The following is a 15,726-nucleotide window of genomic DNA, read 5'->3' as shown; positions in this document are numbered from 1 at the left end:
CCGAAAAAACATTTCCTTTGCATCGACTTAATAAAATGATTAAAAAATAGCTATAATTAAGATCGACCTAATAATATTTGTAATCAAAATAAAGAGCAGATTCCAAGCTTTAAAATGATATAAATATTGACCAAAGTTTATGTCATAATTTATTAAAATTTCAAAGATAAAGTTCAACCATATAAAAACCGAAAAAACATTTCCTTTGCATCGACTTAATAAAATGATTAAAAAATAGCTATAATTAAGATCGACCTAATAATATTTGTAATCAAAATAAAGAGCGGATTCTAAGCTTTAAAATGATATAAATATTGACCAAAGTTTATGTTATAATTTATTAAAATTTCAAACATAAAATTCAACCATATAAAAACTGAAAAAACATTCTCTTTGCATCGACTTAATAAAATGATTAAAAAATAGCTATAATTAAGATCGACCTAATAATATTTGTAATCAAAATAAAGAGCAGATTCCAAGCTTTAAAATGATATAAATATTGACCAAAGTTTATGTCATAATTTATTAAAATTTCAAAGATAAAGATCAACCACATAAAAATCCAAAAAACATTCCTTTTGCCTCAACCTGAAATATATAGATGGAAACATTAAAAGAATTTCCTTTTAAATTCTTCGTATAAGAAGTATCCGTGCATAAAAAATATTCTGCACCTCTGCTTTTCACTAATTTATATTTTTCTTCTTTTTTTCTTAAATACATGGTTTTTTTAATTGTACGATCGTTTAAATTCTTGAACAGATCTGTGAAAATACTTTGGGTCGATTAAAAGGTAAACAAGTGTCTAGAAGCGACCCCAAAATCGATTGTGTACTTTTGTACTTAGATGGGTACTGAAAATTATCTCTTTTCAGTGATGTATATATTTTTTTTCTTAAGTACTTGGTTTTTTAAGTTCTACGTTGTAATATTCAGTCGTAGACGCGTAAAGGTACACGTAGAAACGTAACGATATTCAAATCGTTGGTAGAAACGTGATGCAAGCATTTCCGTTACGCGCCAGAGTGAAAATACTTTAAGCGTGGGCTGCGCGATGTCGAATCGATGCTTGTATTGGTCAGATGCTGCGTCTATGACATCATCGATGGCGTAATCACAAAAACTATGATCCATGACACAGATCAAACGCTTCGTGTGGACGACTGCGTCTCGAGAACGCGAACGATCTTCGAGAAAATTATTTCTTTCAATCGCGGTTATCTGAATCTTAATATTTAATCATTTGAATTTGAAAATTCAAATATTCGAATTTCTGTTCCACTTTGAAAGTCTTCTGCGCAGTCGAATTTTATTGCATACAAAAAAAATTGAATTATTAACGATTATTTGAATTTCAGTATTTAATCGTTTGAATTTGAAAATTCAAATATTCAAATTTCTATTCCACGCTAAAAGTCTTCTGTGCAGTCGAATTTTGTTGTAAATAAAAAAAATTGAATTATTAACGATTATTTGAATTTGAAAATTCAAATATTCAAATTTCTATTCCACGTTCGAAGTCTTCTGTGCAATTGAAGTTTGTTGCATATAATAAAAATTGAATTATTAAGGATTATTTGAATTTCAATTTTTGATCATTTGAATTTGAAAATTCAAATATTCAAATTTCTATTCTACATTCAAAGTGTTCTGTGCAATCGAATTTTGTTGTGTATAAAAAAAATTGAATTATTAACGATTATTTGAATTTCAATATTTAATCATTTGAATTTGAAAATTCAAATATTCAAATTTCTATTCCACGCTAAAAGTCTTCTGTGCTGTCAAATTTCGTTGTATGTAAAAAAAATTGAATTATTAACGATTATTTGAATTTCAATATTTAATCGTTTGAATTTGAAAATTCAAATAATCAAATTTCTATTCCACGCTAAAAGTCTTCTGTGCTGTCGAATTTCGTTGTATGTAAAAAAAATTGAATTATTAACGATTACTTCAACAGGTTGAAGTATCAAAGTATCACCATCAAAAGGTTGAGAACCCTTGACATAAGAAAAGTTTGTGAACCACTGATATTTAAAAAATTCTGGATTCACTGACATCAACAAAGTTTGAGAAGTACGAGCTTCAAAAATTTGAGAACCACTGACTTCAAAAAGGTTGAGAACCCCTGACATAAGAAAAGTTTGTGAACCACTGATATTTAAAAAATTTTTGAATCACTGACATCAACAAAGTATAATAAGTACTAGCTTCAATAAGTTGAGAACCACTGACTTCAAAAAGTTTGAGAACCACTGACATTTAAACAATTTTGGAACCACTGGCATCAACCAACTTTGAGAAATACTAGCCTCAAACATTTGAGAACCACTGTCATAAAAAGGTTTGAGAACCCCTGAAATCAAAACGTTTGAGAACCACTGACATTGAAAAATTTAGTTAATCGCTGACACCAAAAAAGTTTAGGAATCGCTAACATAAAAAACAGTTTGAGAAGTATTGGCTTCGAAAAGTTGAGAACCACTGACGTCGAACAGTTTGAGAACCTCTGACATAAAAAAAGTTTGAGAACTACTGGCGTTAAAAAGTTTAGGAATCACTAACATAAAGAAAAAGATTGAGAAGTACTAGCTTCAAAAATTTGAGAACCACTGACATAGAAAAAGTTTGAGGACCCTAGACGTAAGAGAAGTTTGAGAACCACTGATATAAAAAAAGTTTAAGACTCACTGATATGAAAGAAGTTTGAAATGTACTAGCTTAAAAAGGTTGAGAACCACTGACGTCAAAAAGTTTGCGAACTCCTGACATGAGAAAAGTTTGAGGACCACTGTCATTAAAAAGTTTAGGAATCACTGACATGAAAAGAATTTACGATTTCAAAAAACTTTGGGATTTGCTAACATCCAAATAAGTTTGAGAAATACTAGCTTCTAAAAGTTGAGAACTACTGACGTCAAAAAGTTTGAGAACCCTTGATATAAAAAAAGTTTATGAACCATTGACATTGAACAATTTAGGAATCTCTGACATCAAAAAAGTTTAGCATTTGCTAACATCAAAAAAGTTTGAGAAGTACTAAGTCTAAAAAGTTGAGAACCACTGACGTCAAAAAGTTTGAGAACCCCTGCAATAAAAAAAGTCCATACCAGTGAGCAACTGTACCTGACCGGATCCGGCTTGTGACTATAGCGCACTTGCAGTGGAAGTTTTGAATAACACGTGCCATGTGCAGGTATTCGCTTTGAAACGGCGAAGAAAGTAACTTTAAAAGTTACTAAACAGCTGGAAAGGAACCTCCAGCAAAAACGTAGATAAAGTAAAGTTTTTTCTAAAATCACGCAGCTAATGGATGAGTAGCATATTAATTTTTTACTGTTAAGAATTTAACGACGTTATTTTTTTCTACGTTAAATTTTTCAACAACTTAGTTAATCTTTCCTAAGTTAAATTTCTGAAGCACTTAGAACAATTCAACTTAGTCCTTTTCCAAATTTAATTTAGGAAAGTACGACTTAGTTCATTAAAAATTTAACTTAAGAAAGCTTAACTTAGTTCTTTAAAGTTCGATCTTTTAATCTAAGATATTTAACTTAAATAATTTCCATCTTCAATCTAAGACATTTAACATTAAGCAAATTCAATCTTCGAGCAAAGATATTTCATTTAAGAATTGAATTTAAATGAAAAGATATCTTAAGGATCAAAGAGTCGAGGGTTCTACGTTTATTCGCAATTATTCAATAATTCAATTCGTTAGGGGTTCTCGATTAATTTTAATAAAAGAGAACGTCTTTTTTCATTCCATCGTACGATGTGTGTACATATTCGTCACACTGCGAACGCAGGAATCAGACTGAAAAGAGTGGGCACAGCGGACGTACGCATATATATGCTACGTGTAACCACGCCAGGGGAATACAGCATCATATCCAATTTTAGCAACATTGCTCATTACAGTTGACATCAGCTGTGTTGCATTTTCTATAGCTTCTTTACCTTCACGGTTTTTCGAACGTTTCTATTTAACGCTTTTACGTAAATGACGTCTATAGCCGTCGGATCCTTGGCGATATCTGTACGCGAATGACGGTTATAGCCGTCGTGCATATTTTAATTAATAAAAAAAGAGCAGCGTTAGTTCGAAGCGTACTAACGCGTACACTTGTTAAATTGTTGAGTAACGCGTCTAGAAAAAAAGTGTTAGAATGCCAGACGGCGGATTAGTTGGTTTTTTTTCGCTTTGGAGCATTTGAGTATCCAGAGACAAATGACTGCTATAACAGTCGAAAGATGATTCCGCGAAAACGAACCATTTATTCTGTATTTTTCTTTCTGACGGCTATAACCGTCATTCGCGTGCACATATCGCAAAGGATCTTGACGGCTATAGTCGTCATTTACGCAAAAGTGTTAAACGCTGGATGTGTGGTAATACGCGTTATCCTGCAACGTGGTTTTCACTTGTTCGAGAAAATGAAGAATGTTGTAAATATTTTGTTCCAATCTATTAATTCCGTAGCGGTCAAGAGAGAGTGAGAGAGTAACACTCGTGATTTTCCACGCAGCGAGATCGAAATGCTTCCAATGTAAATAATTGCTCGCTAGCGTCCGCTGGCCAATCCGCGGATAATCGCGTTGCATAGTGTTGCGATGAATAACGAAGGAAGTATGACTCGAAGACACTGGCGGTAGTTGTTGCCAGGCTTCGTGAGAATGGAATCCTCTATCGAAAGAGCTTCCTCTCGTAATCTTCGAAATATTTGCGACACGTGCCAATTAAAATTAAATGAACAGTTCAAGCGTTATCTACGATCAAATTTTCACAGATTCTTAAATAGAAAAACTTTGCGTACACTGAATGAAATATTAGAAATTTTATTAGAATGAGATCATCTGTAGAAGAATCATTGAATCATGATTGTTTTTAACTATGTAAGATGTTAAGTTGGGTTAAGCCAGTGGCTCTCAAACTGCCAGGGCGCATCGATCGCAGTTTTTCTTTCTTAAAAACAGCGATAGTGAAAAGTTTGAGAACCACTGATGTCAAAGAAAAGTTGAGAATCACTGACTTCGAACAGTTGAGAACCGCTGACATCAAAAAGATCGAGAATCGTCAACATCGAGAAAGTTTAAGAACCATTGACATCAAAGAAAGGTTGAGAACCACTGACACCACACGAAGGTTGAGAACCACTGGCTTCTCGACAGTTGAGAACCGCTGACATCGACAATCTTGAGAATCGCCCGTATCAAGAAAGTTTGAGAACCACATTGACTTCGAAAAGGTTGAGAACCACTGACATCAAACAAAGGTTGAGAATCACTGAGTTCGAACAGTTGAGAACCGCTGACATCGAAAAGCTTGAGAATCACCCGTATGAAGAAAGTTTGAGAACCATATTGACTTCAAAAAGGTTGAGAACCACTGACATCAAACAAAGGTTGAGAATCACTGAGTTCGAACAGTTGAGAACCGCTGACATCAAGAAGTTTGAGAATTATCCACGTCAAGAAAGTTCGTAAACCATTGAATTCAACAAGGTTGAGAACCACTGACGTCTGAGAAAGATTGAGAACCACTGACATTGAGAAATGTTGATAACCGTTGACTTCATAAAAGTTTGAAAATCGTTAACTTGAAGAAGGTTGAGAACCACTGTCGTCAAAGAATGATTGAGAACCACTGTCATCAAAGAAAGATTGAGAGCCACTGACATTGAGAAAGATTGAGAACCATTGACTCCATAAACGTTTGAGAATTGTTAAGATCAACACAGTTGAGAACCACTGACACCAAAGAAAGCTTGAGAACTACTGTCATCGAAGAAAGATTGAGAACCACTGACATCGAGAAAGATTAAGAACCATTGACTTTATAAAAGTTTCAGGATCGTTAACTTCAAGAAAATTAAGAACCACTGACACTAACGAAAAGATTGAGAACCACTGACATAAAAAAGTTGAGAACCACTGGTCAATGGAGCCTGCGGATGATAATCGTTGATCTCGTGCACAGCTGTGTAACGCGATATATACATAACTAAAACTTGCAAGTTAATCGCACTTTAATCTAATTACTCGTCAATCGAACTAATATATTTATTTATTAATGATTGCATTAATATGTACGCTTGTCGTCCTAGCTAATTTATTGTAACATATTCGAGTTTACTACCTCTTCCGTATACGCGTACAAAGTACATATCAGAAAGTAATAAAATCAGAAGGTCGTAAATTTAATTGAAGTTTAAAAAGAATTTATGTTTAATATACGCGTAGCCTTTTAAATCGTTCGCCACGCTAAAATAGAAAATGTCATACTAATACCAATACTCGTACAGAACAACCGTATAAAGTAATAATATTTAAAGAACATCGTTCACAAATAAATTTCACGAATTACTATTTCAAAATTGTAATAAAACATTTCTGTCTAAAGCTAAACTGCAATAAAGTTCTTTTTATGCAGACCATGTTGCTCGAGCTGAACTCTGATCAGTCATATTTCCATAGAGAGATACAAAAAAAAAAAATATTTATTCAATGCCAAAACTCTCAAAATATCAACGAAAATCTTTCACAAAAGTCGAGGAATCTGAATATTTGAAAAACTAATGAGAAAGTTGCTTAAAAGAAAAAAATGCTCGCACGCTTTTCGTAAAATTTCTGACTAATTTCGTATACAATGGCTGGTCGTTATCTCGATCTGATGTCCGAATGGAGGTTCTTGGGTTCGTTCCGGATTCAGCCAGCATGGCTAATTTGGTTCTGCGTGCCTTCCTCCTCGACACTGCCAAGGCCCTCAGCCTGCGAGCTTTCCTGCGTCTCCACGAACGACAAGTGTGCCTGCTTCCGTTTCGTCTGTTGCTCCTTCCGGTCGATTTATTACGTATTCCACTGAACAACTTCTCCAACAATATAAATACCATAAAACATGACAAAAGAATTTTCATTTTCGTCGAGTTTTCTTGCATTTTTCGTTTTACAATAAGAGCTCGAGAGCTCAAATGACTTCGCATAATGTTTATATCTGTTATAAGAACCAAAATAACGCTCATTAAGGCTAAATCTTTCGATTTTAAGTGTGTACCATAAGACACGACAAAAGAATTTTCATTTTCGTCGAGTTTTCTTGCATTTTTCGTTTTACAATAAGAGCTCGAGAGCTCAAATGACTTTGCATAATGCTTTTATATCTGTTCTGAGAACCAATCTCGCGCAATATTATTAAAATAACGCTCATTTCGACTAAATCTTTCGATTTTAGGTGTGTACCATAAGACATAACAAAAGAATTTACATTTTCGTCGAGTTTTCTCGCATTTTTCGTTTTACAATAAGAGCTCGAGAGCTCAAATGACTTTGCATAATGCTTTTATATCTGTTCTGAGAACCAATCTCGCGCAATATTATTAAAGTAACGCTCATTTCAACTAAATCTTTCGATTTTAGGTGTGTACCATAAGACACAACAAAAGAATTTTCATTTTCGTCGAGTTTTCTTGCATTTTTCGTTTTACAATAAGAGCTTGAGAGCTCAAATGACTTCGCATAATGTTTATATCTGTTATAAGAACCAAAATAACGCTCATTAAGGCTAAATCTTTCGATTTTAAGTGTGTACCATAAGACACGACAAAAGAATTTTCATTTTCGTCGAGTTTTCTTGCATTTTTCGTTTTACAATAAGAGCTTGAGAGCTCAAATGACTTCGCATAATGCTTATATCTGTTATAAGAACCAAAATAACGATCATTTTGACTAAATCTTTCGATTTTAAGTGTGTACCATAAGACACAACAAAAGAATTTTCATTTTCGTCGAGTTTTCTCGCATTTTTCGTTTTACAATAAGAGCTCGAATGGTCTCAGCGTGCACAGAACTCGCCAAATAACTTCGCATATGTTAACTAAACGACGAAATCTGATCTTATCGACTAAATCTTTCGATTTTAGGGTCGTTTTTATGTCGCACGTAACTGAATGTCCAATTACGCGAACCTTAAAAAGTCCGTTACCCCTTTAGCCGAGTAAATATGGGTGTACCCGTTATACAAGACCGTAGAGATCGCGTGGGTTTTGGGTGGGGAAGCTTCAGATCGTTGTAGACGAGATGGATATGAGAAATAAGTAGGTCGAACGTAGATGAGAGGAGTCAAGGAGTAGGGAGAGCCTGTGAGAGACTCTCGCGACAGTTTAAAGAGATGCGATACCACGTTATTTCCAACCATGAATCATGGGTTTGGTAACATTTCCTCGACGAGGACCTTCGTCGAGCCAAATTGGACTCGTCTTCAGAATATTCGAGTTTAAAAACACATGGAATATTTTAAATAATTAAAATCGCATTTCTTTCGTCAGACAATTTTATATTTTGCTCATTTTTATTCATTTTTAGTGGGAATTAAAGGTTGGTTGGGTCGCTGAGTGGTTGCGTTATTAAGTTCCTTGAGAATTAGCTCTTTGAATCAAAATTCGAGCGTTTTCGTTTAAATTTGAACGCGTAGATTCGAGTATTTCAAATACAATAACGCAAATTGGACGCGTCTTAAGAATATTCGAATTTAAAAACACATGGAATATTTTAAATAATTAAAATCGCATTTCTTTCGTCAGACAATTTTATATTTTGCTCATTTTTATTCATTTTTAGTGGGAATTAAAGGTTGGTAGGGTTGCTGGGTAGTTGCATTATTAAGTTCCTTGAGAATTAGCTCTTTGAATCAAAATTCGAACGTTTTCGTTTAAATTTGAACGCGTAGATTCGATTATTTCAAACACAATAACGAAAATTGGACTCGTCTTCAGAATATTCGAGTTTAAAAACACATGGAATATTTTAAATAATTAAGATCGCTCTTCTTTCGTCAGACAATTTTATATTTTGCTCATTTTATTCATTTTCAGTGGGAGTTAAAGGTTGGTAGGTGGTCGCATTATTAAGTTCCTCGAGAATTAGCTCTTTGAATCAAAATTCGAGCGTTTTCGTTTAAATTTCAACGCGTAGATTCGATTATTTCAAATACAATAACGCAAATTGGACGCGTCTTAAGAATATTCGAATTTAAAAACACATGGAATATTTTAAATAATTAAAATCGCATTTCTTTCGTCAGACAATTTTATATTTTGCTCATTTTTATTCATTTTTAGTGGGAGTTAAAGGTTGGTAGGTGGTTGCATTATTAAGTTCCTCGAGAATTAGCTCTTTGAATCAAAATTCGAGCGTTTTCGTTTAAATTTGAACTCGTAGATTCGATTATTTCAAATACAATAACGCAAATTGGACTCGTCTTAAGAATATTCGAGTTTAAAAACACATGGAATATTTTAAATAATTAAAATCGCATTTCTTTCGTCAAACAATTTTATATTTTGCTCATTTTTATTCATTTTTAGTGGGAATTAAAGGTTGGTTGGGTTGCTGGGTGGTTGCATTATTAAGTTCCTCGAGAATTAGCTCTTAAAATCAAAATTCAAGCGTTTTCGTTTAAATTTGAACGCGTAGATTCGAGTATTTCAAATACAATAACGCAAATTGGACTCGTCTTAAGAATATTCGAGTTTAAAAACACATGGAATATTTTAAATAATTAAAATCGCATTTCTTTCGTCAGACAATTTTATATTTTGCTCATTTTTATTCATTTTTAGTGGGAATTAAAGGTTGGTAGGGTTGCTGGGTGGTTGCATTATTAAGTTCCTCGAGAATTAGCTTTTTGAATCAAAATTCGAACGTTTTCGTTTAAATTTCAACGCGTAGATTCGATTATTTCAAATACAATAACGCAAATTGGACTCGTCTTTAGAATATTCGAGTTTAAAAACACATGGAATATTTTAAATAATTAAAGATCGCATTTCTTTCGTCAGACAATTTTATATTTTGCTCATTTTTATTCATTTTTAGTGGGAGTTAAAGGTTGGTAGGTGGTTGCATTATTAAGTTCCTCGAGAATTAGCTCTTCGAATCAAAATTCGAGCGTTTTCGTTTAAATTTGAACGCGTAGATTCGATTATTTCAAATACAATAACGCAACAATTGCTAAATTGTGTTTATTATCGTGTTAATTATCGCTTTTTTTGTCTTTTTAGACAATTTAAAAGAAATTATAAGAACCCAAGTTTATTCTAGCGTTCTTTAAAAATTTTTCAAGGCAGAGGTTAAATTAAGAATATTTTTAATTAAAACAATCTCACAGATTTAAGTTTGAGATTAATTAGAATTAACAGCTTGATTTAAGGTATCGATATTTTAGATTGAAATCGAAATCTAAGCAAGTCGACAATAGTTACCATCTGATGGTAACAAAAGATAAAAGTTTAGTGTATTTGAAAAATTTAATTCTCCATGAATTTATTTTAATTTTTAAACGTTTTGTAATACTTTTTTGCATGCAAAAATTAAATCAGACAATTTCTCGAGAAATTTCTAATGTTTTTCTAATCGCCAAAACTAACATCTTTTAACGAAATTTCAATTTTTAATAATATCAATAATTTCGAGAGCGCAATGCATTGCAATTTCGCGTTCAAATTTAAATTATTTCATTTTTCACTTATTTACATTTTATATTTTACTGAAATTTTTCATTCAAAGACGCGAGAGAAACAAGAAAGTTCGATCGATCTGTTTTGCTAGTTAAATCTACTCAAGTTTCGCGCCAGCGAAGCCATAGGCTAAGCTGCGCAAACCACAGCGATTGGTCGAACCGTGGCGCATGCGCAGAACGCGAGACACTGGAAGATTACAAATGGCGCGTGGCGTTTGTTTACTCTCTCGAAGTGGACGTCACAACTCGATCCATCTTCGTATTTTCGACGCCCAAATGCCCTCAATTCAATTAATACAGCTTCTTATTCATTGAAATTAATTAATTCAATTACTCGATTCTGTTTTTTCTTTTTTTCTCTTAAACGAAGCAGATTCTACCCCTTATTCCAATTTTCTAACCTCAATCGTGAACGTAAACAGGTAAAAAAGGTCCTCATCTGTGAAATAAACTTGCAGTATGCAAAAGGTTAGCCAATTCTGGACCAGATATTTGTTTAGGTTATGTATAACACCGATTGTGCGTGACTGTTATCGATATTGGACAGTAGAACGAATATTTGTCGAATTTATCGAGCACAGCTGGTATATTTTCTATCGTTATCTAACTTGTAATGAAATGAACTTCGTATAACCTTTAATTGTATTCAGGAGATTAAATCAGAGGAGTTTGGTTATCGCTTCATGTCGCTCGTTTAGATTGTACACTTTGTATTCATATTATTCTACTCGGTAACAACATTCGTTTCTCCTTTTACGGTCGTTCGATGATCTGTATGCACATTTTCGTTTTTTGTTACAGAAATCGCTAAAGTCCGGGCGAGTCTCTTCCAAATCAGTGGCGTCAAGAAAGAGCCACTGGTTCTGCCGGAACCAGAGGGCGAGATCACAACGCTTACGGAGAAAGTCTATGTACCTGTTAAAGAACATCCAGATGTGAGTTTTCCTTAATCTTTTTGCAATGTTACTTCGAAGTAAATTTAAGGCTATACTAACTTAGGACGTGTTACGACAACTATGTTCTACTTGGTAATCTGTCGTTGATTAAATAACGCGTTACAATAGAATTATAATCTTAAGTAGGTTTTATCAAGTGTTTTATTGACCCTTTGCACTCCGCTGTCCCCTCTTAGGGGACATAATTCTAGCGTATCACTCGAATGACCCCTCTACATTAAAGTTTATTAGCGATTATGAGGAATTAACTTATTTCGCTATAACTTTTCGAGAAATGTATGTTTCTCTGAAACGGTGGAAGACGTTGTACAACTTATTATTGTCAAATGCTCACAAATTAGCCTGCAATGCATATTGGGAAGTGTTTCGAACGTTATCATACTTTAAAAAATCATGAAAAATAAATAGTGGCGTTGAATAGTTAATAGCTGATGTCCAGAATGGTTTTAAGTGCAAAGGTTTAAACATTGAACAAGGAAAAAAGGTTGAGAACCCCTGACATGAAAAGTTTGAGAACCACTGACATTAAAAAGTTTTGGAATCACTGACATAAAAAAAAGTTTAAGAAGTACTGATTTCAAAAAGTTGAGAACCGCTGACGTCAAAAAGGTTGAGAACCACTGACATCAAAAAGTTTGAGAACCACTGAGATTAAAATGTTTTGAAATTACTGAAATCATAAAAGTTAAAGAAGTGCTGACTTCAAAAAGTTGAGAACCACTGACATAAAAAAAAGTTTGAGAACCACTGACATTAAGAAATGTAACAACCATTGACGACAAAAAGTTTGAGAAATACTGGGTTTCACAAAGTTGAGAACCACTGACACAGAAAAAGTTTGAGAACCACTGACATCAAAAAGTTTGAGAACCACTGAGATTAAAATGTTTTGAAATTACTGAAATCAAAAAAGTTAAAGAAGTGCTGACTTCAAAAAGTTGAGAACCACTGACATAAAAGAGTTTGAGAACCACTGACATCAAAAAGTGTAACAACCATTGACGTCAAAAAAGTTTGAGAAATACTGGCCTCACAAAGTTGAAAACCACTGAGACAAAAAAGTTTGAGAAATACTAGCTTCGAAAAGTTGAGAACCACTGATATAAAAAAGTTTTGAGAAATACTGCTGTAAAAAGATTGAGAACCACTGACATCGAAACGTTAGAGAACTAATGACATCAAAATACTTTCAGAAGTACTGACTTCATAGAAATTGAAAACCACTGACATCATGTAAAGTTTGAGAACCACTGGTATTGAAAAAGATCGAAAAGTTTTTCAAACATATCATTTTTTGCACGTTCATAAATATTCTCCACTTTTTCAGACGAACGACATTGCCTTGCATACAAAAGAAAATGTTGCAAGAACGATTGTTACATTTTACAATGCAAATCAGGATGAATATAAATCAGCGAGTAAAGTAATTACTATTTCGCAGATTACACGGTGCAATTATTTGTATACATTCTACAAAGTAGTTCACACATATCGCATGTCGTTTGCATGCTTCTTGCATACGTATTCGAATCTTTTTTACACGCATACAAATCCGCATTATTGTAACGTGTGCCTAATTAACCGTACATTTGTCGCAACTTTTATTATTCGTTCAATTCCTACTTAAAGATTCGAGTAAGAAAAGAAGTACGCGTTTCTGTAACAGCACGAGATCGAATGGTGGAAAAAGGTGTACAGACACTTAAATGCTCGTGGACAGATAAAAGCAAAGGCCAATAAAAACGTAATATCGTTACGTTGAACTTGTGGCGAATGAAATACTATTATACTTGTTACATTTCTTTCTTCTCGATTAAGTCCATTGTTCGCCATGGAACTTGCGATTCTTTCACATTTTTCTTCATTGAAACAAAACGATTTATAATCGTTGTTAATTTTTCCTAAAAATTTATTAAAAAGAATTACAATCGTATGATGTATTGGCGAAGACCACATATACATATAGCAGGGGTTCTCAAACTGAATTACAAAAATATAAAGTTAACGTTGCATTCGTAAATGCTGTTTGGCCCTGAGAAATTTTTTCAGTTCGATAGAACAGCGTGAAAAGGTCGAGAACCGCTGATCAATGAATCCACGTAGCACAAAAATTATTTTAACGTGTTGTATCTAATGCATTCGTGCAACATGAAGTGTTTTGATGATGCTAATAAAGTAAATGCAATGCAAAGTATAAATATTTGCAGTAATTTGATACAGAAGTCATCGTACTAGAGAAATACAGACCAATTAGAGCGAATTAAATGAATTTCATATTATTATGATGATTTTCGTTGATGAATTACAGTGGTGGCTCGTGTATAAGAACCACAGCACCCTTTAATTCCACTTTGTGTTGTATTATATATAACATTTCACACAATGAGTCCTTTTTTCTTTAATTCTTTCTTTACACTTGTACAAGCTGGAATAAAATATTATCTGTATTGTTTTTTTGTTTCTATTATTGTAAGATACTGTAGTGAATAATTCTCCAACAGATTCGAACCCTCTTTCATTCAGAATAATTGCAATTTTAAAGAATACAGCGTGTAAACTTTCCATTTGCATTATTTTGCATTTTCTCTGAAAAAATGTAGATTTCTAGATAATTTCTTATTAAAAAAGGACTAATACTGCAGATTATATTTTTAAATTGATAGAATACTTAAAACTGAGTATATTTTACGTACTGGATATTTTAATTATCAAATAATCAAAAGAACTGTAACGTTTTGAAGACAATGCTGCGATATTTTCAAATGAGCGATTATCAGGTGGAATAAAATATTATCAGTACTGTTTTTTTGTTTCTACTGTTGATAGATACTTCAGTGAATAATTCTAAAAAAGAATTGAACCCCCTTTCATTCAGAATAATTGCAATTTTAAAGAATACAGCGTGTAAACTTTCCATCTGCATTATTTTGTATTTTCTCTGAAAAAATGTAGATTTCTAGATAATTTCTTATTAAAAAAGGACTAATACTGCAGATTATATTTTTAAATTGATAGAATACTTAAAACTGAGTATATTTTACTTACTGGATATTTTATTTATCAAATTATTAAAAGAACTGCAATATTTTCAAAACAATGCTGCAATATTTAGAAAGCAGCGATTATCAGGTGGAATAAAATATTATCAGTACTGTTTTTTTGTTTATACTGTTGATGGATACTTCAGTGAATAATTCTGCAACAGATTCGAACCCTCTTTCATTCAGAATAATTGCAATTTTAAAGAATACAGGATGTAAACTTTCTATCTGCATTATTTTGCATTTTCTCCGAAAAAATGTAGATTTCTAGATAATTTCTTATTAAAAAAGGACTAATACTGCAGATTATATTTTTAAATTGATAGAATACTTAAAACTGAGTATATTTTACGTACTGGATATTTTAATTATCAAATAATCAAAAGAACTGTAACGTTTTGAAGACAATGCTGCGATATTTTCAAATGAGCGATTATCAGGTGGAATAAAATATTATCAGTACTGTTTTTTTGTTTCTACTGTTGATAGATACTTCAGTGAATAATTCTAAAAAAGAATTGAACCCCCTTTCATTCAGAATAATTGCAATTTTAAAGAATACAGCGTGTAAACTTTCCATCTGCATTATTTTGTATTTTCTCTGAAAAAATGTAGATTTCTAGATAATTTCTTATTAAAAAAGGACTAATACTGCAGATTATATTTTTAAATTGATAGAATACTTAAAACTGAGTATATTTTACTTACTGGATATTTTATTTATCAAATTATTAAAAGAACTGCAATATTTTCAAAACAATGCTGCAATATTTAGAAAGCAGCGATTATCAGGTGGAATAAAATATTATCAGTACTGTTTTTTTGTTTATACTGTTGATGGATACTTCAGTGAATAATTCTGCAACAGATTCGAACCCTCTTTCATTCAGAATAATTGCAATTTTAAAGAATACAGGATGTAAACTTTCTATCTGCATTATTTTGCATTTTCTCCGAAAAAATGTAGATTTCTAGATAATTTCTTATTAAAAAAGGACTAATACTGCAGATTATATTTTTAAATTGATAGAATACTTAAAACTGAGTATATTTTACTTACTGGATATTTTATTTATCAAATTATTAAAAGAACTGCAACATTTTCAAAACAATGCTGCAATATTTAGAAAGCAGCGATTATCAGGTAGAATAAAATATTATCAGTACTGTTTTTTTGTTTCTACTGTTGATAGATACTTCAGTGAAT

The 15,726-nt window shown here is 32.5% G+C and overlaps 1 protein-coding gene across 5 annotated transcripts in view; it reads left to right on the top strand.

The window, feature by feature from the left end:
• Window positions 1–15,726, top strand: part of LOC143431848 (protein held out wings-like) — a 74,153-nt gene that overhangs the window by 34,750 nt on the left and 23,677 nt on the right. For all 5 annotated transcript variants that reach the window (XM_076908820.1, XM_076908819.1, XM_076908818.1 and 2 more), the window contains exon 2: window positions 11,324–11,457. In XM_076908820.1, the coding sequence (XP_076764935.1) occupies window positions 11,324–11,457 (134 nt within the window). The remainder of the gene's footprint in view (window positions 1–11,323; window positions 11,458–15,726) is intronic.

The sequence above is a fragment of the Xylocopa sonorina genome, unplaced genomic scaffold, assembly GCF_050948175.1.
Source record: "Xylocopa sonorina isolate GNS202 unplaced genomic scaffold, iyXylSono1_principal scaffold0014, whole genome shotgun sequence".
Lineage (NCBI taxonomy): Eukaryota > Metazoa > Arthropoda > Insecta > Hymenoptera > Apidae > Xylocopa > Xylocopa sonorina.
The sequence above is the reverse complement of the archived record's forward strand: the minus strand, read 5'-3'. Positions and strand labels throughout refer to the sequence as shown.